At 37.7% G+C, this 24,651-nt stretch overlaps 2 protein-coding genes across 2 annotated transcripts in view; one reads left to right on the top strand and one right to left on the bottom strand.

Moving 5' to 3' along the window:
- PAICS (phosphoribosylaminoimidazole carboxylase and phosphoribosylaminoimidazolesuccinocarboxamide synthase) overlaps window positions 1-11,624 on the bottom strand; it is a 40,007-nt gene extending 28,383 nt beyond the window's left edge. The window contains exons 1-4 of the mRNA XM_041477181.1: window positions 11,237-11,624; window positions 6,653-6,739; window positions 2,971-3,408; window positions 1,854-1,943 (exon numbers count right to left, since the gene is read on the bottom strand). Coding sequence (XP_041333115.1) covers window positions 1,854-1,943; window positions 2,971-3,408; window positions 6,653-6,739; window positions 11,237-11,624 — 1,003 coding nt within the window. The remainder of the gene's footprint in view (window positions 1-1,853; window positions 1,944-2,970; window positions 3,409-6,652; window positions 6,740-11,236) is intronic.
- The window catches only part of PPAT (phosphoribosyl pyrophosphate amidotransferase), a 41,801-nt gene extending 17,930 nt beyond the window's left edge, over window positions 1-23,871 (top strand). Inside the window, exons 2-11 of the mRNA XM_041477382.1 lie at window positions 13,895-13,961; window positions 14,766-14,972; window positions 15,522-15,634; window positions 15,754-15,899; window positions 17,130-17,202; window positions 18,424-18,575; window positions 19,800-19,927; window positions 20,390-20,611; window positions 21,101-21,221; window positions 22,459-23,871. Coding sequence (XP_041333316.1) covers window positions 13,895-13,961; window positions 14,766-14,972; window positions 15,522-15,634; window positions 15,754-15,899; window positions 17,130-17,202; window positions 18,424-18,575; window positions 19,800-19,927; window positions 20,390-20,611; window positions 21,101-21,221; window positions 22,459-22,628 — 1,399 coding nt within the window. The 3' untranslated portion in view covers window positions 22,629-23,871. The remainder of the gene's footprint in view (window positions 1-13,894; window positions 13,962-14,765; window positions 14,973-15,521; window positions 15,635-15,753; window positions 15,900-17,129; window positions 17,203-18,423; window positions 18,576-19,799; window positions 19,928-20,389; window positions 20,612-21,100; window positions 21,222-22,458) is intronic.
- The last annotated feature ends 780 nt before the right edge of the window (window positions 23,872-24,651 follow it).

The following is a 24,651-nucleotide window of genomic DNA, read 5'->3' as shown; positions in this document are numbered from 1 at the left end:
ACAAAAGTTCTGTTGAATATGCAAGAGCTTTTAAAATAAGTCACATCCTAAATGCCAATGATTGTGAGACATTACTCATATCAAACAACCAATGTAATGTATCAGTGCCTTTTCACTATTTATCAGCGTGTATATTTATGAGTACAGAGCCACATACAATCTCTTTACTTACCAGTTTCTCACTTCAAAATTACTTGGACTGTCTAGGAAAGGCATGTACCACAATTACAGAAAAAAGGGTGTCTATGATACTGTAATGTAAGAAGTGTGCATCTTTTCTCTGCTTTATGCAATACCTATTTATGTCACCATGAGTAAAATTAAACACTAGGTGTATTTTACCACCTGCAAAAAATTATTTGAGTGTGTATTATTTGTTTTGGAATGAGAGAAAGAATTTTGCAAACTGAACTTGTTTGTTGGTTTTGCCTTGGAGTGTGGTTTTGATTTTTTCCCCACAGATGTTTGTAAAATAGTCTTAAGAGTGGATAGGCTGAGCCACAGACACATTTGAACCACTCGCTATTTTAATTTTTCCCCACAAAATCATACTGCATTTACAATTACCCAGAAACAAAGACACTATGAATTTAAAATACACATATTTGAAAAGGGAGATGGTAACCAAGGTAAACTACAGATATCTTTACACCTACACTTATCTTAAATAACAGAAATTTGTACTCAGAACTTCACTAGAAATATTCATTTAACTTAATTTTAAATAGCTTGTTTGTAAGGCTGCAGTCCAAGAAGTTACAATATTATGTAGCACCAGGTGGTTGAAAACTGCCAGATGACACTTAAGGAGCACTGCTGAATCATTGCATTACTACAGTGTCTTACTACTGTCCATGTGTATGTAGTAATTTTACTTGTCAATGGGAAGAAATTGAATTTAATACATTTTTTAAGCAGTCTTAACTGGATTCCACAAAATACTGTTTATTTCTTTCATATTTGTCTCTCTGAAAATGAGATCTCTATAGGCAATGCACTTGTCATGACAACCTGTTTTTCTCCATGGAATGTGTCAAGTGCCCATGGTGAGCGGGTAAAAGGTCGCTTTTCTTTTTTATTTGTTAGTAAATTTAAATTTAATAATGTAATTGCTATTGAATATAAAAACAGATTTAATTTAATTTAATTTGATATTAAAATCTTTCAAGTTCACATTAGACCATTTTAAGTTCTGTAAGACTACTCCTTAATGCTTAATTTAGACCATGTTCTGCCTCACACTACTGAAAGAGAACATGAGGTGCTCTGTTGTGAACAATAAAACCTGTCAGCCTGAGAGACTTCCATGTGTCTCCAGCTGAATGTTAAGCTTCTGCTTCCCCTGAAATTTGTTTTCAGATGTAAACCATAATATTTCTTTGTAAAGAGCAGAGCATATGACCTTCATGTTCAGTGAGACTCCTTAATGAAATTTTCATCCTCTGACATGAGCATTTACACCATTATATCCTGATCACATATTGTGAAAGAGATGCTCTATTAGTTCATGCCCAGGAGACTGAACAATTCTAATCCTTGGGAACAACATATGTAAATGTACATGCAGTAGGACATTGTGCTCAACTTGCTTAAACCAGTAGTTTCTTCTCTACATTCTGCGTCACAAGTCTTTGAAATGATTACTTACTGGACTGATTTTATCTAATTTAGCAGGACATTGTAAATGTGTACGTAAGTACGTGATTGTTATCTCTATGACATTATCTCTTGCTTTTAGGTTTTTTAGGTCTCTGAATTTTCTACTTGTAATTACAATTTGGGGTTATTTTAGAAATTAATTTTAATTTACTAAATTTAGGTATTTATATAAAATAGAAGACTTTTCAGATTACCTGAATCAGAAACTTTCTTTATATCTGCAACCTGTAGGTCTTCTGATGTATTACTAACAGAGTCCTCTTCACCTGTGTCTCCAGGCATTTCTGTGTAAATAATGCTCAATTAATTACGGCACCAAATTTCTATACTTTGTAAGAAGAGCTGTGGTGTATCAAATTAAAAAGTCCATCCAGCCACAGATGCTCTTTACTTCCGCAGGCAAAGTAGATATATTAGCAAAATATCTAGAAACGGCAACTGAAGAGTGAATCTTCCCACTAAATGTTCTCACAGTTTTCAGCCAGACTGTCTTGTGTAATATTTTTCTTGACTTCTCCCATTACTTTATTAACTTCTAGTCTTACATGTGGCCAACATAGTTATCACCCTCTCACTTCAGCAAAAAGTTGAATGTTTAATTCTGTTCTTAAACAACAAGCATGTTTCTGGTTGTACATACCAATAAAAATGTTTTAACTCTTGAGTAGTGTAGGTTCATCAGTCTACTCTAATTCTGCACTGATCATCCATTACCATTGTCAATAACCACCCACAACCAAAGGCAGGCTCTGCCAGCATTCTTAGTGCTGTTCCTTTTGCTATTTTCACCTTTCCTTTTGCTATTATCTTACTAGTTTGGGAGTCTTGCTCCAAAGGCCAATCAAACTGAGCTATTTGGGACCATAAGAGAAAGACAATTTAGATGTTAATTTGTTTAATCAGTATCTGTTACTATAGATTTCTTTTGCTCAATGTCTTAATTTTTCCAGTAAGGTAGCCTATCTCTCTGATCCATTTCTGTTATCTAAACTGGAAACAGTCTCTCCTGACATGACTCTGACTGGAATTGTCTCTCTGTATCATTTTATCCTATGTCTTCATCTTTTTTTCTTTTTGCTTCTCAGTTCTATTAAAAAAGTACAAGGAAATCACTCAATCTGAAACCCTATAACCTGAACCTTATAACAAAATACAAAACTACTGGACAAAATATTAAATTTCTATTCTGTGTATTTCCACACCAGCCAATCAGTTAATTTCTCTGTTTGTGCTTTTTGAGTTTTTTTAAGGTCTCTCTAGTGCTGGAAAACTAAAAATTTTAAATGATATGTTGGTAGTTGAAGTACTTACCTACAGAATCCTTTTCTGATTTTGCTTCTGTCCATTCTGGAGGCCTCTCACTTTCATCATTATCTGATTTACTTGCTTGTTCCATTGTGCAGTGCCCCAGAATAGCATCCAGTTCATTAAAAAATTTCATACTTTTAGTCGTACTCCCTGAGTCTTGGGCACTTTTTACACTCTTGTATTCATGTTTCAGATTTTTATATTTTGTCCTGCACTGCTTCCAGTCCCTGTCAATTCCAAACTTTTGCAGTCTAGCAGCAACCTGTTCAAATATTCTTTTATTTCTCACTGTCCCCTCCAGTTGTTGCTGGATATTTTTGTCTGACCATATGCGTATCAAAGCTCTGACTTCATTAACAGTCCAGTGTTTTCCTCCTTCATTTGCTACTGTAGGAATGAAAGCCGGTGGTTTGGAAGCCTCTACTGCTGATGCTGGATTACCTGCATTGTGTCGGGGAGGGAAGAGACACAGATACTTGTTATCTGCATTGGGTGGTTGGGGTGGGGAAAGACAGAGAGAATGGGAATGAAGGACACTGTTAGAAGATGGAGCAGGGTGACATTAAAATCAAGCGATTGGTTATTAATTTGTCAGCATTTTTGTTAATTCTGATATAATTTTTGCTTTCACTTGAAGACAGATTTTAAGATAGCACATGTACATTTAATTAATCTAAGAGGAACATTTCTTTCTTCTGTGTCTTAATACACTGAATTTTTACCTGTAAGACCTTTGGGTACGACTGATGAGCTGCTTTGTCCTTCAGACATTAGAGAGGAGAAGAGAGCTGTTGGGAAGATGGGATGTGCTGCATGAGCACAATAATAAATTGGCCCCAAGTCACTAACACTAGCATCAAGACTTAACTTTCTGCATTCATGCCATACTTTCGTTTTTACACACATGGAGGGATTTAACCTGGGTAAGGATCTAATGAATCTGATCCTTCTTTCTTAACAAAGCACCCCAGCTGTGGGGAGCAGAGGAATGGAGACTTTTGCTTAAGTAAAACATTCGTGTGCTAGAACCCAGTTCTCATGGCACAGAACCTGCACCTTTCTGAGAGCAGTCAAAAATATTTGGGTTTTTTTAGTGAAAATCTGTGAGTTGTCTTACTCTACAAAACTGAGATATTTTTGAATTTTCTCTGGTCTACAACTTTATTTTTTAACATTATGAGGTAAAGGTTGCCTCCTCATGCAGTAATTTAAAACACTGAAATATTATATATTTTAGTTTTTTAATGTTTCCTTGTTTCTCTTTATGAATTTGCTTTAAGACTTTGTTTTGGTTATAAGACTAGTTTGGAAAGGAATTTCTCACGCATTTTCTAAAGCCTTGCAAAAATAACTAAACCCAAATAAACAAACTCAAAACCAGTTCCAGGGCATGATCAAATAAAGCAGCATGAAAATGCACAGTAACTGACAGGTTTTTACAGTTTTATCATACTGCAGTGATAAATGCCTTTGTCAGTGTCTTTTTCTGGAAGAGCAAACCAGATTATGGGGATTTGATCCTTTATAGCCGCTGAGGTACCTGTGATGGCCACAGTATCAGACCCTTGATTGTGCACAGAGCTTCAGTGGAGCATATTTATAATAACCTATCTGGGGACAAACTTGTCCTAGATAAAGCTGTTCTTTTCTAGTGTCCATAATTCATTCTAGTTGTCAGTAAGTTGTTCTAACAGATACCATTTTTTTTTTCCTTATAGTCCTGGGTTAATCAGGACTGCAGCAGCCAGCTCATAGGCGGAGTAGTTGAGAGTGGTAATTTTCAGGTGGCACATCAGTTATGCTTTCTCCATTTCTTCCTGAGGCAGTGAAAGAAAATGCTGATTTACTGGTGAATCAAACCATAGGAACTGTCACAGATGATAACTGCCAACATCAGATAGGCCAGAGAGGAAAGGCCTAGGAAGATGGCAAGAAGAGAGGACGAAGAATGCAAGGAGGCGCTCTCTACACTTCCCAGTCAAAGCCATAGAGCACGGGGGCATCTGGGAGAAATAAAGGTTCTTTACTCTTTGCATAGACCAGTATTTCTCTCTAGTCAGTTCATTTGCAACTGAGCTCACTTTTGGTTGTGGATATTAGTTCAAATGAGTTCTGGTGACTTAGTATATTGCTCACTTATTCTGCTGTATGCAGAGTGGAAAGTGGTGGATTTGTTTGTTTCTCATTCCATTTAAAAAGCATGCTTATTCAAAATATCCTGCCTACAAGTACTGCTTTGAAACAAAGTTGTTATGGTCAGTGCAAAAATTTTCCTAATATCTTAAAAGCATTTCAGTCCTAATTTGCTTTTTAAAAAATGTTTAAGCAGGATATACATTATTTTTTTTTTAATCTGAAAGATGCATTTATGCTGTATTTAATCTTTTTCTAAATTTCCTAAAACCTGAGAAATCTGCTGAAATAAAAACAAAATATTAGGTATGATAGATACAAAGGGGTCAACATTTTTCTTTCAGTGGTTTCCGAGATAGTGCCTGAAACTTAACAGACTAGAAGAGGTACTAGGGGAGGGCATTTTAGTACTAGTACATACTTGAGAGCCCATGCAATTGAAGTTATTTTGCTGACTTTGTCGAAAGCAGTTTCTTCAGAACTGAAGACTTTTCTGTTTGGCAGTGTGTTGAGCAGTGAGAAATAAAAACATGTTCCTGTAAAATTTGATTCAGACACTTCCTGCATGATTTGTTTGTATGCATGAAGTATTTCATGTGTGCATAAATTCCATGTGACATTCTGGTCTCTTCCTTAATTTCTTTCTATGCCAGGCAAGAGAGGTGTAATGTGTAACATAATAGCCATAGGCTTAGCCTGTGCCTTGTTTTCTTCCTAAATATGGCACCTTGCAGATTTTGTAATGGAAGTTGTTGTAACTGGACTGGAATGTATACTAAGGCATAGAGGGTATATAAAAAATAGAAAGAGCATTTAGGAAATTCAGGACAGCTGCTGTTCATCTAGGCAACGAATCAGCACATCAGTTGCTTAAATCTGCCTAAAATGTGTTTGTTTCTCCATTTCCTGTAGCTTCCCCTTGAAGGTGCTCACACTTAGGATGCTCTTCCTCCTTCTGTCTTGCCAGATTTATACCTTGCTTTGTAACTTTGCTGAGCAAAACTACTAGAGTAGGACGTTTTCCAAACGAGTTCTATGATTGGTTGGACTAAAGCACTGCTGACCACTCCTTGCTTGGAGAGGTGATTTTGAAGTTATGCTGAAGACCACTGCAAGTCTGAATTGCTCTGCATCTCTCTCCTGGCTCAGGCCACTCACTCATGCTACTTTAAGCATCCATGACTTAAGAAAATGAGCTAGGGAAAAGCCACAACCTGACATGGGTATCCTCTCTAGCATTTTGCATACTTTCCACTGGCATTTAACAAAATTACTGTGGTTAATGCAGTTTAACATGATTGAGCTATAGCATGGGATGTGTTTGGCATGCAGATGGGGCTGATGCAGGTCTTACGTCATATACAGTGGTCAGTGTCTAGTGATGCATGACACTGCTGAGTGCTAGCTCTGGAAAGGAGATGGTGCCAGAGGCTGGCTGCATTAAAGCTCTACTGATCAGAAACAGAATGACAGTGTTTTCAAGCTGTCGGGAAGTGCTCTGACACCCATGCTGCTTTTTAGTTTATGATCTCTATGTACCATCATACTATACCTAGTTGAACTGGTCTGGCATGAGATATAAAAAGTAGTGGATCTCCTGCAGCATCCTCATCATCTTCTAAAGAAACTGGTATTTCACCTGGGAAGGAAAGAGATTTTAGATGAAAAATAGGTATGGACTAAATTAGCACTTTAAATTTAAATGTCCATACACTATGAGAAGATCTTTAACTTGGGAATCTCGACACTCAATTTGAAGTTAAATTAAATTTTAAATTAATTTAGGTGTCCCTATAAGGGGGACATGAGTTATAGGAGGCAAATCATTTTATGTCTTGTATATGAGGCCTGTTTGAAATGCTTTTAAAAATTCTGGTTGAAACTGACTTGATTCTAGTGACTTGTATGCTCTTCTGACTCAGTATTCAGTGTAAATAATAATGTAAACTAAGAGGCATACAAATAAAGGCAAACTTTTCACACAGATTCATAAAATCACAAATCCATTTATGTAACAAAAATAAATTCCTAGAAGAGTATGAAGAGAATCAGGATGTTCTGCAAAGAGCTCTGGAAATCAATGGAATTCATTAACAGTATGGGGAGAGAACCCATATTCATTGTGACTTGACAACAGGCATATTTGTAGCTGACAGGATTAAGTCTAGCTTTTTCCAGCATAGCTTTTCTACATTTGTTTAAAAGGGAACATTATAGCAATTGCTATGTAAGTATAAAAAGCAGCATATGTACGTCAGGTTCAGAACCAGCTAGATTTTCAGAGTGCAGACTTGTCAGTTTTCTTGTGGTAGTGTGCTGTTTTCTACATACCATGTTGACAGGAGGTTTGAAATGTTGCTTCCTTGTATGGGAGCTGAGCTTCTGTGAGCTCCAGCCAGGCAGGGCACCCAGATCAAAGCTCACAGCTCTGCGGTAGTTCGTCACGGGGAGCAGTAATGAGGTGCAGTTAGGATGCAATCTCCTACCCCTGACGTCTGAAAACTGCGTTTGAAACCATTATCTTAAATCCACCTGGCTTTCAGCAAGGCTCACTATGACTCATAGACGCAGTGGCCTGATCTCTGACTGCCTGGCTTCCCTGGCAGGAGATGCTGCTCATGCTTCCACCTCCAGCGACAGGACTGGCATTTCAACTGCTTAAGAGCAGCAAAGCAAACAGGGAGAGGAGAATAAATTATCTGCTGGAAGGCTTCTGAGTGTGTGCCATAGGCACTAGCATGTGCAAGGTTAATTACATTGTTATATTAAAAGAGAAACTTCTTTTATTTTTAGTGAGAACAGTTACCACAAAAAGATATTACTATACCAGAAAAGCTACTCAATAAAATCATTGCACACTTGTTAAAAAAAAAAAAAAGATATAAAATACTGTCAGTGACACGTTGAAAAGTGCAGACATGGAAAACAATATGTAAGTGGCACTTTATTGTCAGCATTCCTGAAAGATCTTCCTGCATTTTAGTAGCTGAGTTTTCTGCCAGTCATTGCTGATGCATTTCTGCTCAGCGATAATCTTTCTGCATTTGCTGAGGTAAAGTGAAGGTCAAGCAAGGTGACCACTGTCTTAATATTTAAACATAAAGAAATAAATATAAAAAGTGTAAACAACTTAAATTACTAGGCAAGTATTTTTAAAATAATGTATTTAGTTTATTAATCTTTGTATTTAACATGATTAACAAAATGGGAAGGTCATTCATTTGAACTCTAATGGAAGATACCATTTTTCATAGCACACCATCACTTCACATTTTTTTTGGTTGTTGATTAGTGCAATAATACGCAAACTATACTTGAAGAGAAGTGAATGTTTTGACTTGTATCTTTTTTAAAGATTATTTAAGTTACAACTCTGCTTCTGAAATGTGTTTTGGGAGGGCAGAATGAACGTCTCTGCTTACATTTCTGTATGTGCTTATGCTTATCTTTTCATGAACAAGCTGGGAACTGGTATGTGTTGCTACTAGGTTTGTCCTGAGACACCCCTCTCAGATTTTACTAAGATTTTCAGCAATAATTTCTTCAAATACACTTTCAAAAGAAAACTGATTCTACCACGTTTGAAAATCCTCAGGGGAACACTACTGCAATACCATTCAGTCCTACAAAAAAAAAGTAGTCTCTTTTCTTCCCTTCCTGTTGCTCCCGCTTCCCAGCAATCTCCCAGTAGCTGAGATAATGTAAAGACATGCTTTGCATCTTTACATTAAGCATGCATAAGAATATTGAGACTGAGGCTAAGCAGAATGGTAAATATGTGGTGAATTATTTGGGAACATGCCCTCTCCCCTGTCATGCTTTTTAAAAAGACAAATCAGTATAGCAACCAATTTCTTAAAACAAAATGAGATGTTCATGGTGGACATGTATTATTAGTCACAGGTTTTAGTTTGCTGATAGCACTTTGTTCTTGCTACCCAAGCCATAAGGCAAGACATCCTTGATTCCTCCAGCTCCCTCAAAATGAGATGTCTTTACCTGTTTTAAAAGAAGTGAGGGACCATTTTTCTCTCCTCCCCTGTAACACACTGTGGTTGAAAGGGAGAAGCCCAGGAGGGGTCCTGCAGTTGCTGCTGGGGCAGGAATGGGGGCTGCCTTGGCCTGTGCCAGCAATTGCCTTTCCCTCTGCGGGAGCAACACTGGCAGCTCTGTCCCTGCAGAAGGACTTGAGAGCATCAGCTGCAGAACCACTGATGCCAGTTTTGCCTTAAAAGTGCTCTTCAAAGAACTGGGCCTGGGCAGACATCGGACTCTGGCTGCAGGTGGAATAGGACTGGGCCTGTAGTACTGTGTTAGTAGCTTGACTTGCATTCTTAAATAAGAAAGTTGATGATCTCACAGCTGTTCCCTCAGCCCCTTGTGGTGGATGTATGCATGCATTCTGCATAGCTGCAGGACACATTTCTACCTTAGTGTGCTTTAGTTGCGGCTCAGTTGCGGTTGTTGCAAAAATCTTGCATTTGAATTTTTGCATTAGTGTTGCATTATTACAGTTAGCTGCATTTTATTTTTGTTTATCCATAAAACTTGTTTGCTTTTATTTTTCTGGAGATAGTAACAGAAGTGCTTGTGCAATCAAGGGATATATTTAATTAGACCAGCTTTAAAACCTGACTGTCCTAGTGCTTCAAAACAAGGCATGTCTCACGCAGGTAATTATTTTTATACATACTACAGTTTGGGATTCAAAATTGAAATTAACTTTTGCTGATACAAATTTGCTAGAGGTCTAAAGCAGATGAGAATCAGGATTACCAGGTGCAAGCTACATCAAAACACAGAGGATAATATAATGGCAGATCCTCAGATGTAGGACACTATCCTGATTTCATGTAGTCTTCAAAGTGTATCAGCTTGTATTAGCTTGCATCAGTTCTGTAAGTTTAAATTTAAAAATTGATTGCAATTCACAGTGCAGAGAGCACATTACAATATTATAAAATTTCCATTTTAATTTGAAGTGACTTTGACAGATTAGAGGCTTTCTGATAGTGATGACAAATTAAGGTCAAGCTTTTTGTTAAGGTAAACAATGACAATGAAAAATGGCAATTTCTTTTCCTCAGATCTGTAAAACAGCATTGTAGAGGGAAACATGGAATGGTACAAGGACAAACTCAATGTCCAGCTCTTTTTTATACCTTTGACAATGACTCCTGGCAATAACGTTGAGTTTCTTGTTTTCTTAAAATATATTCACAAAAGTAATGTAAATTGCTACATACCATGGGAACAAATTAAGCTTTTAATTTCTCTTTTTAGTCATCTTATTTTGGTACTTATAACTATCATTAGGGCTTGTGCTTCAGTGACATTTAGGATGTGACAAGGAGATTTGAGTGATGTCAAACAGCAGATTGACCCTAATGAAATGTTAATCAGAGCTTAAATGCATATGCAGAGAATGCTGAATAAAACAAGAGATGCAAATAATTTAGTAAAACCCACTTCAGAATAAAGGCAGCTGTATCCACTTGGTCTGCCACAAAACAGTCTGATAAATATGATAATTTTTACTTTTACTGCTAGAGTTTTTAATGAGAGATTGTTACACATGTGTTTCTTGAATGTTAAAGTAAAACTGCTTAGACCTTAAGTCATCACACCTAAATATCAAGCTGATATATATATGAAAAATAAGAATAAAAATCCTAAATTTCACTTGTATCACAACAAATAACGATTTTTACAACACCCTGACAGTTTCAACCTTTTATTTTCTTTTTCATTACGTTTACATCTGAATTGGAGTTCTACAAAATCTGCTTCCAAAGTACTATGAATGACAGGCAAAGAGAAAGAAAGCAGCTTATTTTAGTTCAGCGTTTCCACCCCGTGCAGGAGCCTGGACACTAGCAAGTACTCACCGAGGCTGCAATACAGGCAGTTAGCGTAATTTTGCTGGAATTACACTGTATTTACAGACTTCGACACTGGTGGGTGCTAACATTTTATTCCCCTGCGCGAGGCGTGCATCCAGTCACTTCTAACAGCGCTGAGCGCTGCCGGGGCTGAGCAGCCTCCACTCCAGCGCCAGCCAAGTCAGGCTTCGGTTCTGTTCCCTTTGGGTTTTAAGCAAAGAGAGAAAAATAGAAGCAAAAATATTTTTTTTTACCTTGCGTGCTGTCTGTTGTGGGGCTTGTGTTCAGCTGCGTCTCAGTCGCAGAACACCTGCCGTTTTCTTCTGCTGCTAATTGTGTGACAGGCTCATATCGCAATATGGCATCCAGATCATGGAAAAACTTCATGGTTTTAGTGACATCCCCAGAGTTGTGGGCATATTTAACCGTTCTGTATTCGTACTTCAGGTTTTTGTACTTTGCACGGCACTGTTTCCAGTCCCTGCACACTCCCAACTCCTGCAACCTTTTAGCAATGTAGATAAATATTCCTTTATTCCTCAGGGTGCCGTGCAGTTGCTTTCTGATATTTTTTTCTGACCAGACGCTTAACAAGGCTTTAACCTCCTCCTCAGTCCAATGCTTCCCTGCTCCACTCTCCATGTTGAAAGTGACCTGGAAATGATTCACTATTTCTAGCCAAGATTTTGTTTCCTAGGAAACCAGACGGCTGGTTGTCAGTAAGCTCCGCCGAGATGAAAGGATCTAGTTTTACTGGCTCAAGCTGCCTGAGGGGAGTAACTTGAGACGCTGCCTAATAAGCAGGCTCGGCGCTGGAGCCGCGCGAGGGAAGCGGCTCCGCCGGCGGGGGAGGGGAGGCCGGGCCGGGCCGGGGCTGACTGCTCTGACTCTTCTTCGGGAGTCAGTGGGGGCACCAGGGTGTGAGAAAAGAGGCAAAAAAGAGTATGTTTCCTTCCTTTAAAAAAAATCCCAAACCCAGCAAAACAAAGCAACGTCACACACACACCCCTTGTGGCCTGGGCTCTGCCGGGAGGCCCCGGGCAGCCCCTGCTCCCGAGGGGCCACGGCCGCGGGACCGAGCCTTCCCCACAAGGGTCGCGTTTAGGATCGTGCTGCCCTACATCTTCACATCTCTGCGCTGTTTGCCTCTGAGCTGCGGGCCGTAAAGACACGTTTTATATATTGGTGATGTTTTAATAAAAGCTGGCATGCTTCAAGTCTGGTAAAGTGGTGCAAGCATTGTCGTAGTGACAGTGAGATCCCAGGCCTTTTGTCAGTGCTGAATGAAAGATGTAATCCAATGCCTTGACCAGGGCCTTCCTTGGGGTGTCTGCTTCTCTCTTCCTAGTGATTTAGTTACTATTTAAAGAGACCATGACAGTATTAAAATGGAAACTTCCTGTAATATTAACATTGCAATTATAAGTTGCTGAATGCAGTGCATCAACCCTTAAATCTTACTACCAGTCTTTGTGTTTAGAGAAAGTAAATGGCTTTAAGAGCGTCCTCATCTCTGATTATTTTCTTTGAAGAACTGTGTCACTAACAGGGTAAATTTGTTCAGATAGGTGGGAAGTTTGGTTTGTTTTGCTTTCTGTAAGCAAGCATTCTTCAAAATTTTTGCTTTACATCCAACTGGGACTAGTAACAAATAAAGGGATTTTATGAACTGGAGAAAATTGGTAATGAGCATGTCAGTTGTAGATTAGCATCCATTCTATTGATTTTTGTGCCCAATTCTATTGTTGCTTGTAATAAATAATTCCAGTGACTTCAACTCAGTCAAACCAGTCCAGTAAACAAATAGGGCATTAATTGTCTTTCCCTTTTTAAGAAAAATATCTTTCCTATTCAGACATTTTTGTGTATGAGAGTGGGCAGGAGCTCACCCATCCACCAGTCCTGATGAGTATTACAGGCACAGGCAGGCATATCATAGCAGTTTTGTTGTGGGCAACAGTGCCTTATTTCAGGAAGTCTTTTAAAAGGAGATGGAGCAGCCTGCACTGTTATTCAGAAAAAAAAAAATAAAATATCCAGTCTGCAAAGCAGACCGTTTCAATGGATAAGGACTGGATTACAAACTGTGGACAAGTGTACAGTGTTCTGCCTGCCTTGGGCAGGGCAGCATCAGGGGATCTGGGGTACACCCAGGGGACCCAGCTGTGGGAAGGGCTGGGGAAGACAGGCAGCAGGACAGGGAAAACACACGTATTTCAGCTGAATCAGCTCTTCTGCTCAACAAAGCACAACTGCCAGCCCGAGGCTGGTGTACTTAAGAGAAGTATTTCCATTCGCAGTGACACTTGGACATCAGACTTGTTTTGCCTGAGTTCAGAAGCTGAGATGTCCAACATTAGCTTATGCACTCAGACGCTTTCATCATCATTAGAGGTGTAAACGTTAGCTTATCTGCCTAAGTGCAAAAATGCAAAAGCTTCTGCATAGGTGATCAATGGAAAAGACAATCCATTCCCCTAAGTAACACCAACAGTTTTTAATAACATCTGACAATCCTAAGCAGAAATAGGACCTAGTAGCATTATAGGACCTTGTACTATTGCATAGACAATTATGCCTCTAAAAATGGCTTTTCCAGTTAAGCAGCTGTTTTTACTTTATGCCCATACTGAAATTGAAGTCCATTAAGAGTCTGAGCCAGCACTTACTGGTGGGAAGATTCCCACTGAATTTAGTGGACTTTGTAGGCACAAACCTTATGTGACTGTCTTGAAATAAAGCATAACACAGGCAAGAAACCTGCAATTAACACAGCAATTATAAGTCTGTGAAATAAAACAACAAACAACAAATTAAAATGCCATTAAAAATGCATATCCATTGCATTTTTTAAATGTTAAAGTATTTCATAATCATGTTAGTGCTTTATGTTAATTTTATTTTGTCCATAGGGGCCAGGAGAGCGCTGGAATTGTGACAAGTGATGGCGAGTCATCCCAGGCATTCAAAGTGCACAAGGTAAAATTCAAATAAATGGTTTGTATTCTTAAGTGAGATGCATGTAAGTTCGTTTCTGGTAAGAAACAGTGCAGTTAGAGAAAAAGTAACATGCTTGATAGGCTGTTCTGATTTTGTCAGAGTATCTGGTTTTGTTACCTGTCTTGAGTATATGCTTAAAACAAACTTGCCAACTGTTGTCCTGATAGGTGTTTCTGTGCATACAGTGGCAAACACACAGAAATTAGCATGCTAATGATGTCACAAAAACTTTTTACCAGAGTCACCCTGCACCTCAGGTGTTAACTCTGCAGATTTGGAAGAGCATTGATGCTCTTCTTGATCTTAAAACGAAAGAAAATACTGTTACAGACTATGCACAAGGAGATGGATGAGTAACTCTTACACTAGTGAGACTTGAGGAAGTGGCAATTACTTTACCCAGAGGTAGCAATAAACAGAATCTAAGAGAGAATGGAGGCCCGAGAAGGTCACACACACTTTCTCGAGCTGAGAGAATCATGGGGGTTGTTACAAGACGCATAATGACCACAGCCTTAAAAGTATCTATTTTTAGTCAGGGAATAGATTGTTCCATGAAAATCTCCAGCACAAAAATGTAGATTGCTTTATTGAAAAACAGGACTAAAGGGATGTGATACAGCACTGTGATCTACTCAGCTTCTTTCTTTCCCATATCTTTCAGGTTATTTGCCTTTTTCTTAAAGTTCCATTAATACTACTGTATCAGCATTAAGCAGAACTTCCAAGTCACCAGGAAAATAAAACCAACAGAACATTTTTTTTCTTTTTTTTCTCCCAAAGGGAATGGGTCTTATAAACCATGTCTTCAGTGCAGACAGCCTGAAGAAGCTGTACCCTTCAAACCTTGGTATTGGGCACACAAGGTACTCCACCTCAGGAATTTCTGAGCTTCAGAACTGCCAGCCTTTTGTTGTAGAGACTCTTCATGGGAAGATCGCTGTGGCACACAATGGGGAGCTAACAAATGCTGCACGACTCAGAAGGAAGGTTAGTACCTCCTTTGGGGGCTCTGGCATTGTTTCTTTCTGAGTGTGAGGCAGAAATGAGCAATATGGCTGCTGTGACTTTTGCTTAGTACCAGACTGTTTTGGGTTATGAAAGAGCTCCCTAATCAAAATAAATCGTTTTGAGGGGGGGAAATCCTGTGAAGTGGATTCTGCCTTGACATCTCTTTCTGGATCTATTATAGGCAATTTCATATTTTCTCTTCTATAGTTTAACTCTCTTCCTAGAGCATGCACAAAGGTAATTAAATCACCCAAACATGAATTTATGCCCTGAATGTTGGTGGCATTGCTTTTGGTTGCATGTGGAGCAAAGGAATGAGATGAAAAAGGAAAAATGTAGTGTTAGCATAGAAGATTTTACATAGTTGGTTTGTTGGAAGAAACTTGGCATTATTATGCTGTGATCACCTGAAGCACTGTAAAACACTTGTTCTTTGCACCAAGGTGTTGTTAAGTTCAAATCTCAGCAGTGTGATGTGAGATTTTCTTTTTTTAATGCTGGTAACACTTTTTGCTTGTGTCTTAAAAGCTTATGCGGCACGGGGTGGGACTGTCGACCAGTTCTGACAGTGAACTGATCACCCAGCTGCTGGCTTTCACACCTCCACTGGAAAACGACGATACAGCCGACTGGGTGGCAAGGTGAGGAGCACGGGCTTCACACTCAACCCCAGCCACTGCACCTCGGCATGATGTGCAGCTGTAAATGCACACAGCTGTTCGTGTGGCTCACAGTTATGTTCATCTATGTCTCATTCCAGAATAAAAAACCTAATGAAGGAAACTCCAACGTCATATTCATTGCTAATTATGCATAAAGACATAATCTATGCAGTACGTGATCCGTATGGGAATCGCCCACTCTGCATTGGTCGCCTTATTCCAGTAGGGGACATGAATGGAAAAGGTAAACTATATATATATATATATGTGTGTGTGTGTGTGTGTGTGTGAATCTCCATATGCATAGTGTGTGCTTGAAATCACTGATATAAGTAATTAAAGGTACACTTACTGAGGCGTAAGTAGGCATATGTGATGCAAAAATCAGTTTTGAAAAATAAAGTTGGTTTTTTTTTAAAGAAAAAAAATCATCTATAGGAAGTGTGCAAAATTCCATTCCCAGATATAGGGAGTCTTAGTGGCCTAATGATAGCCACAATTGAGCATCCCAACTGTAATACAATTTAAATAATTGTCATTGCTTAAACAAGAAAGCACTGATGAATAGAATCACAAAGGGATTGAGATTGGAAGGGAGCTCTGAAGGCCGTGGGTCCAAATCCCTGCTCAAGCCAGGCCACTTAAAACCAGTTGCTCAGGACAATGTCTAGAAACAAGCCTGGTTTCTTCCTTTTTTCTCGTATAGTAAGGTGGGCAAAAGTGCTGGATTACTTGCAGTGTATCTCTGAATTCCAAGCAGCCCAGTCACATGTGGTGACTGGACCATTACACAAGCAGTTTATGGAAAAAATTCCTTGTGTTCCTGTTCAGCCTGCAAATAACTATTTTCTTCACTTGTTGCAAACTAAAATAATTCAAAGGCAAAGCAGTAAATTCTTCCATATCTTTGGAAAACTGAGTAATTTTAACCACAAGAAAAATTACCAACATTTTTGAAGCATATAGACATTCCTACCCTATGTGACACAATTATATCTTTCCTATGGTTGACTCTCAAAACTCTCACTGGAAGTCAGTCCAGCATCCATTGTAATCAAAAGCATCTCTCTATCAACCTATTTAGCATAGGAATAAGTAAGGAGTTTCTTGTGTCAACAAAAGTAATTATGTCTATCTAAAGTCACTGAACTAGAATTTGAAAAGTTTGAAGTAGTGCAAGGATAGCAAAGGTAGTTACTTGAACTGTTTCTCTTCATGAGCTGTGACTACAATGCTGTTACTTCACTTCTGCCTAGAGCAGGTTTATCATGTTTATTTTGTAGATGTGTTTAGGAGTTTTTTAAATAATGGAAAGGTGGAAACAGTGGAATACTATACATTTTAGTTAGAAATTACTATAGTCTTCTACTGCACACTTGGAAACCATACCAAGCCAGATATAGCACCAAAAATGTGATTGTGGGGGGTCATGGTAGCAAAAACTGGGGACTCTAACTGAAATCTTTTACTTCAGGAAAAGATAACACTGAAACAGAAGGATGGGTTGTTTCTTCTGAATCCTGCAGCTTTTTGTCTATTGGTGCTGAGTAAGTGGCCTTATTCTTACTTTATCTGAAAACTCTTCCTTAGACAGTGATTAAACATTAAATCCCAAGTTGCCAAATTTCGCAATTATAACAACATGAAGACACCACAGTTATAACAACATGAAGGTTTAGTTTGCTGTGGAGGATGTTTTTGCCAGTCCTGGTTTTTGCCAGTTTATTTTCTCAAACAGATGATTTTTAAAAAAAATTATGTGTGCAGAAAGTAACAGTAAAGACAACTACTATCACAAAGCAAGTGCCTCTTACTTGTTGCATTATACCTGATTACCCATATAATTTATTCATTTTGCCCTCATTTTCAGCAGCATAGTTGCATTTCAAAATAATTCTTCACCTACAGAAAAGTTACACTGGTAGTTCACAGGCTGAAATAACCTGAGTTGTAGCATATGCTGTTTGGTAAGCTGGCCTCCTTGTTAGAAAAAAATCAACTGTTTTCTGAAACTTCTTTGAAATTTCTGTTAAGAAAAGCTCACTATGTAGACAATCAGCTGGAAAAGCTCACTATGTAGACAAATCAGCTGAATCCTGTGTGTTTTCAATAAAGCAATTTTGTCTACACTTCTTCAGTAGCTAGTACTGCTTGCTACTGCTAGTTTCTGACCAGTGAATAAACACAGATTTGCTCACCTCAGATTTGTAAAACCTAACTATTCCATACTTCTGCAGATTTGAGAAATAGAAGGTATATTTCTAGTCAGCTTTATGTCATTTGGGGGTAGCTATCTGTCATCTCTAGACAGATATTTCTCTAGATTTGGCTTGTGAGGCAGGATTATTTTGGGTACCACCTCTACTCTTGACCATATTTCTTATATTGCACTGTAAGGTTTATTAGCTTTCATAGAAAAGTTCTCTAGTATTGATACAGGACTATATTATTAAAATATATTCAATCTCAATTAAGCCTGTACAGTATGTCTTACACATAGGACAAGTACCATAGTTCTCTGGTACCAAGTTTAGTATTTTTACTTAGTTTATTGGTTTTGGATATTAATTCAGACTTTAGCTTTAGTAAGGGTCAGTTGTCTTAGCATGTTGATCTTAAACTCCTTCAGGTCAAATCCTAAGATAGAAGCAAGTTTTCATGTTAGGATGTTCAAAAACATTTTTCCCTGTCAGTTGACTCTTGTTTGTACTTCAGAATTACCATCCAGCTTGAGGACATTTCTAATTTCTCTGTATTTCTTTTTCAAGGTACTATCGGGAGGTCCTTCCTGGGGAGATTGTGAAAATATCCAGGCATGATGTCCAGACACTGGATGTTGTACGAAGATCTGAAGGAGATCCATCAGCATTCTGCATCTTTGAATACGTTTATTTTGCAAGACCAGACAGTATTTTTGAAGGTACAAAAATGTTACATACAGAATTCTTCCCTAAATAGTGTAAGAAGTTGTCCTGGAGCACAGTGACTGTGTGATCATAGTAGAGAATCACTGCATATAAGCTTACAGAGCACAGCTGGGACAGAATGGGCTGACAAATGTTTTGAGATAAAACTCATCAGGAGGAGCATGTAACATCACCCTCCTGTTTCTGGATGTGGATTCAGCCTCAGATAGGCTGCCTGCATACTCCTATGGGAGGGATGAAAAGGGCCACAAACGTGATTAAGGTAGATGAAATGTCTTTTAAAAGTGAGAGACTGAAGAAAGGAACTGTATTGGTTCTTAGGAAACATTTTATAAATTATACTGGTGAAATAGGATTTAGAAAATAACTTTATTTTGATATTTTTCTTTGCAATAAGTGTCATTTCAGGAAGATGCTTATAATTTAACTCATAATCTATGCATTATCTAAGTACTTGGCATAGTCAGTGTAATGCTTTTATTATTATTTCAATAGAAGCTCTCAAAATACTAGCCAGGATTCTCATATCTGGCAAACAACTTCTTCATTGCTTTCTAGGGACATGCTATCCACTGATCCAGTACAATTCCCCACCCTTATAAAGCCAGTTTCACCCCAAATTCCTTTTCTTTCATGATCACCTCACCCTTCAGTATCCTTACTTCTCACATTCCTTGGTACTGCTGCTGTAGCTTTTGCTATGCCTCATCTCATCACAATACTTCCAGTTCCTTCCCACGTTGCAAGTTTTTTAGGACCTTAAAAGCTTTTGAGTCCCCTTATCCCCTTACTAAATTCAGGGCGGATTTTGCCAACTGATTCACAGTCAGTAAGTGGACAGAAGCAGACTGAAGGATTGCATAAATTTTGTCTGTTGGAAAAAGCAGTCTAAAAATAGAATGTGCATGTTATGAACAGGCAAAATAATTTATATTTCTTCCTGCAGATAGATTTTGTAACATCCACAGCACATTTAGTTAGTTACCCAATTAGGGCAAATTGGATTTTAGTTCTCCATATAGTGACACAAATGTGAATGTTAGAATGTGACATTATGGAAGGAAATAAAAAATGACCTTATGTAAGTGATTGCTTATTAATTCTGGAACTTTTCTGACTGACATCTATGCCTGCAACTTGACACAGAAATTCATACAGAAAACTGAGAGGAAGTGTGAATCATGCATACCAAGAAAAACACTTCTTTCTGTTCGTAGGTCAGATGGTATATTCAGTCCGCAAAAGATGTGGGCAGCAGCTTGCTATTGAAGCACCTGTGGAAGCAGACCTGGTCAGCACTGTTCCAGAGTCTGCAACCCCAGCAGCTCTTGGTTATGCTCAAAAGGTAAATGTTACCTTGTTCTTTTTTTTTCCCCCAAGCATTTTTATACACATTTCTTTTTGTAATGGACTATAATGATGTTGGCTGTTAAGAGTTGTATATTGATAAAGATCTATATCTTCAGTATGTAGGCTTACTCCTATTGAGTCCCCTGCCTTGTTTTTTTCTGTCATTGTTCTTCTATACCCCCCAAGCATTTTTATACACATCTCTTTATGTAATGGACTATAGTGATGTTGGCTGTTAAAGTTGCATATTGATAAAGATCTATATCTTCAGTATGTAGGCTACTCTTATTGAGTCCCCTGCCTTGTTTTTTCTATCATTATTCCTCTATATTAAGGTGTGAAAACATTTTTTGGTTACTGTGAAGTCATACTAAGTCCTAAGGTCACTTTAAAAAACAGTACCTGAGACTAACAAGTCCTTCTATATTAATTCTGTTTAACTGTCTCCTGTTTGCAGTGTGGACTACCGTATGTGGAAGTACTCTGTAAAAATCGATATGTAGGGAGAACATTTATCCAGCCAAACATGAGGTTACGGCAACTTGGTGTTGCAAAGAAGTTTGGTGTTCTGTCTGATAATTTTAAAGGCAAACGAGTTGTTATCATTGATGATTCAATTGTGAGAGGCAATACCATTTCACCCATAATAAAACTACTGAGAGAATCAGGAGCCAAAGAGGTAAGTTAATTTTAAGTCAGTACAATACAGATGTAAATGGAAGTTGATGGGAGGTTAAAGCACAGGGGTTGACTTCATTTTACTGTACATTGTTTCTTCATTTAAAAGGGCAAATGTGGAAAAAAACAATGGCTAGTGTGTGTTTAGTGTGAAGATAGGTCAAGAAGGTTCTTTTCTATGAGTGTGACTTTTCAGTGATTGGGGTGACAGAACAGGTCTCTGCTTACAAAGCACCACAGAAGAGGAGTAAAATCAGGATGGAACCTTCTAAGAACATTAGGAAATACTGTAAAAAAAAAAAGTTCTAAAACTGTCTTACCTTCTCCTGCTGTGTTGGCATCTGATAAAAATGTTATCTTACTTTTAACCCTTCAATTATTTCTGTGCCGTGCTGTGTTCTGTTCAGTATCACTGTGTAGAATTGAGACTTTGCTATTATCTGCTGACCATCAACTTATATCAGCCTGTTTTGAAACTATTTTTATTCAGGTGCACATCCGTGTAGCTTCACCTCCTATAAAATTTCCTTGTTACATGGGAATAAACATTCCAACTAAAGAAGAACTCATTGCCAACAGACCTGAATTTCGTGATCTTGCAAACTATATAGGTAAATGCTACTTTCTTTTTTTTTCCCTCTTGTAAGAGTTGTCAACTGTATTGTATAATGTATTTCAAAATAAAGCAGAACATCAAGGCACCAGGCAAAACTAACTAAAGAATGGTAAGGTTGGTAAGCTAGGTTTCTGCATTGTGAGTACTCTATGGATCAAAGCAATTCAGCTACATACTTTTTTTTAACATAGTTAGGGGTCTGTATTGGTCAAAACAGTAGAAAGTATTAGAATAATTGCATAAGTTGCAAATAAAGTATGACAACAAAGCTTTCCAATACGTAAAGCTCCTTCTGAGAAACTTGACAAAAAGAAGCTATTGCAGTCAAAATACCAGGAAGAAAATAAGCAGTGAAAATCTGTCCTATATTGAAAAGTGGATGTAGTTTCACTTGCATGAGTTATTCATAAAAATACATTTAGAATATGTAAACACCCACTGAATTTTCTACAAATTGACATTTATGTAAATAATTTTAACTGCAGTATATATTTCACTTTGAAAGAAATTACTTTGAAACCAATCAAAGAATGTTAAAAACCTTCTGAAATTTTGAGTTGTGTTTGCAGCAGAACAAAAGAAAGATTGACAGTTTATGTTCCACTGTAAACTCCGATTTCCTGCGTTAAATACTTACTTTCAGTGTCTAATACTGTGATGGAATCTTTTTCCCCAAATTATTGTGAAGGTGTATGGAAATATTTCAAGTTTGTAGGATCTTGTTTTTAGTATTATTCACCACATGAGTGTAAAGGATAGAAAACTAATATGAAAAGGCTATCAAACATTCGTACTGCTAGAAAATTTTCATGAATTGCATAATGATTTTTTTTAATATGATGGTGTTCCCCTCATCCAGGTCCTAGAGAGGCTTGGTAGTCCTTGGTGCTCAGATTTGGGAAGCACTAGCCACACACACATCTACTTCCAGACCTGAACTAAGGTTAACTCTGGGAGACCACAGGGAGCTCAGGGAGTTTTAGTACACACTCTGGACTTTGGTTCTGTGTTTGCAGTTATATGTCATGTATTTGTTCCCAACAGAACCTTCTGTCTAGATTTCAGTGAGTCTTCTCCCTGCACAAAGCATTTGAGAAGGGCAACACATACAACAATCTTAAAATTTTTCAGTCATTCTTTTCCATAAAGTATGATAATGTGACTGCATTTCCAAAGAGCGTTGCATTTGGTACAATATTGCAGTTTAACTGATGATCCTTTATTTCCTCTAGGAGCAGACAGTGTTGTCTATCTTTCTGTGGAAGGGTTGGTATCATCTGTGCAAGAAAGCATCAAAGCAAGACAAGACAACAACCCCAAAACCCACAAGTCATTTATTGGAAAGCTTGGTCATTGCACAGCGTGTCTCACTGGAGACTATCCCGTTGAGCTAGAATGGTGAACTTTTAGTGGATGGACATCATTCATATGTTGTTGAATGTATCTTTTTCAATGATGCCTTCTTGCTAGCCTTCTTGCATTTAGGTCAAACAGAAGCCTTATGACAGTTAACTAATTACTGTTACTAAAACACATCTTTAAGTAAAGACTTACAGAAAGTCCAATATGCTGATGAAAACAATGTAAGTAGATTAAAATATAAAATCATATAGTTTTGATGCACATTTGTGCCTTCTATTTTCTCACAAAATGCTATAAAAGCCAAAGGTTTTTTAATTATGTAGAAGTCCCAAAGTTTGTTTTTTTGGTCTTGCCCTAAAAGCTCCCCCATTAGACTTGTTCACAAAGCACAAATTGTGTGATGATGTAACTTCAAATTATCAAAGTCTTAGTGCAAAAGTATCTGAAGTTTGCTTTTCTCCTTAGGAAAAATACCAGATTCTGAAGACTGAAATTGCTTCCTCAGCAGTTGTTGCTTAGGCTTTTTAAGAATAGAAGTATCAAACTTCTCCTTATAGCCTTTTTTAATTGAGGCCTTTGTAACAGATCCTATGCATATGATGTCTAACATGATTTTTAAAAATGAAGACTCAGGGAAATGCTCAGCCAAAAAGCTCTCTAGTTTTGTAACTTTAAAATTCTGTTTTAAAGTCATGTAATTACATTATCTTTGTGTGCTTCTATCAATTGCCAATATAGTGTGGAAGAACTAAAAAAATACTTGGCATTGCCATTCTTTTTTTTTGTTTTAAGCCTTGTTTTCTCTGGGATAAGTCTGACAATTTCTGAAGTGTACTTTTCATTTGTCAACATCTAAAGTAAGCTAAAAAATCCGAACTTTCCGTACTTAACAGTAAAAATGATACATCAAATGAAGATCATGGGTTATTTTGGTTATAGTCTTACTTTACTACATTACTGCTGTTAGAATAAATAGAATGTTTTAAAAAATGCAAGTGTTCTGAAGAACCATTAGCTGTTGAATGCATTGTGTTCAGCTGGCCACAATTACAGTTACTGGTATACAGGAAGATCACTTGGACAATGAACCACTAGCTGAAAATGGAAAAGCACCTTTTCATAACTATTGCAAATTTCCGCACAATTTTAAAAATAGTTTATATACCTCAGTCTTTCTCACCGAATACCAGCTACTTAATTTTAGATTTTCTATTGAATATTGTATATTTTGGCCTTATAATTGTTTGTGACACTGTTAAAAAAATAAATAGAAAAGTTTAAGAGCTTCTTCCTTCCCCATCATTTTCCATATAGTTGAGAATTACAAGATTGCTGATTAAATTCAAAAGGGAGTTTTATGTGGGCTTTGTAGCATTTGTGCCTCATTGACAATCACAACACAAAAGTCCTAGTTTGAAAAAGCATGTAAATACACATGCTTTAATGAAGTCAGGACTGTGACTTGTGCAGTGAAATCAGAGCCCACTTGCAGCCAAACCTGTGGGAGAACCTGGATGTGATGAGCACGGGGTTTCATCAGTACCCAGATCTGCATATTGGGGGATGTATGTGGATCTCTTCTAATTAGGAAGTTTGGTTTGTTAAAAAGAACCATAACAGTCCATCTGGACAGTAAATTGAACAAAACTAGAACAGCCCCTCTTCCTGGTTAACTAGGAAGGAGTATGAAAAAAACCAGAAAAAACTATTGTGAACATTTTTCACTGTTCTTCTTTCCTACAATCAAAAGAAAGTAATTTTTAGAAGGGCTAAGTTGAGCTCTTAGATTACAAATACATCAAATACAAATGAAAAAGGAGCCCTTTATATGTGAGATAAACATTTAGATGCACAGTGTAACCAGTCTGTCTGAAGTAGTCCACAGGACTGGAAATGAAACTTGTGCAAATTCTCTTTTAATGTGCTTTCAACAAAATGCTATTTTTGAAGTCTCCTAATAATTGCTTTATCACTAATTAATGTGATTTGAGCATTGGATCGCATAATTCTCATTTCAAAAAAAAATAGTCCCATTGCCTTTTCTCCCCTCCACATTATGCAAA

This window comes from Pyrgilauda ruficollis, unplaced genomic scaffold (assembly GCF_017590135.1).
Source record: "Pyrgilauda ruficollis isolate IOZ18807 unplaced genomic scaffold, ASM1759013v1 scaffold1, whole genome shotgun sequence".
Lineage (NCBI taxonomy): Eukaryota > Metazoa > Chordata > Aves > Passeriformes > Passeridae > Pyrgilauda > Pyrgilauda ruficollis.
The sequence above is the reverse complement of the archived record's forward strand: the minus strand, read 5'-3'. Positions and strand labels throughout refer to the sequence as shown.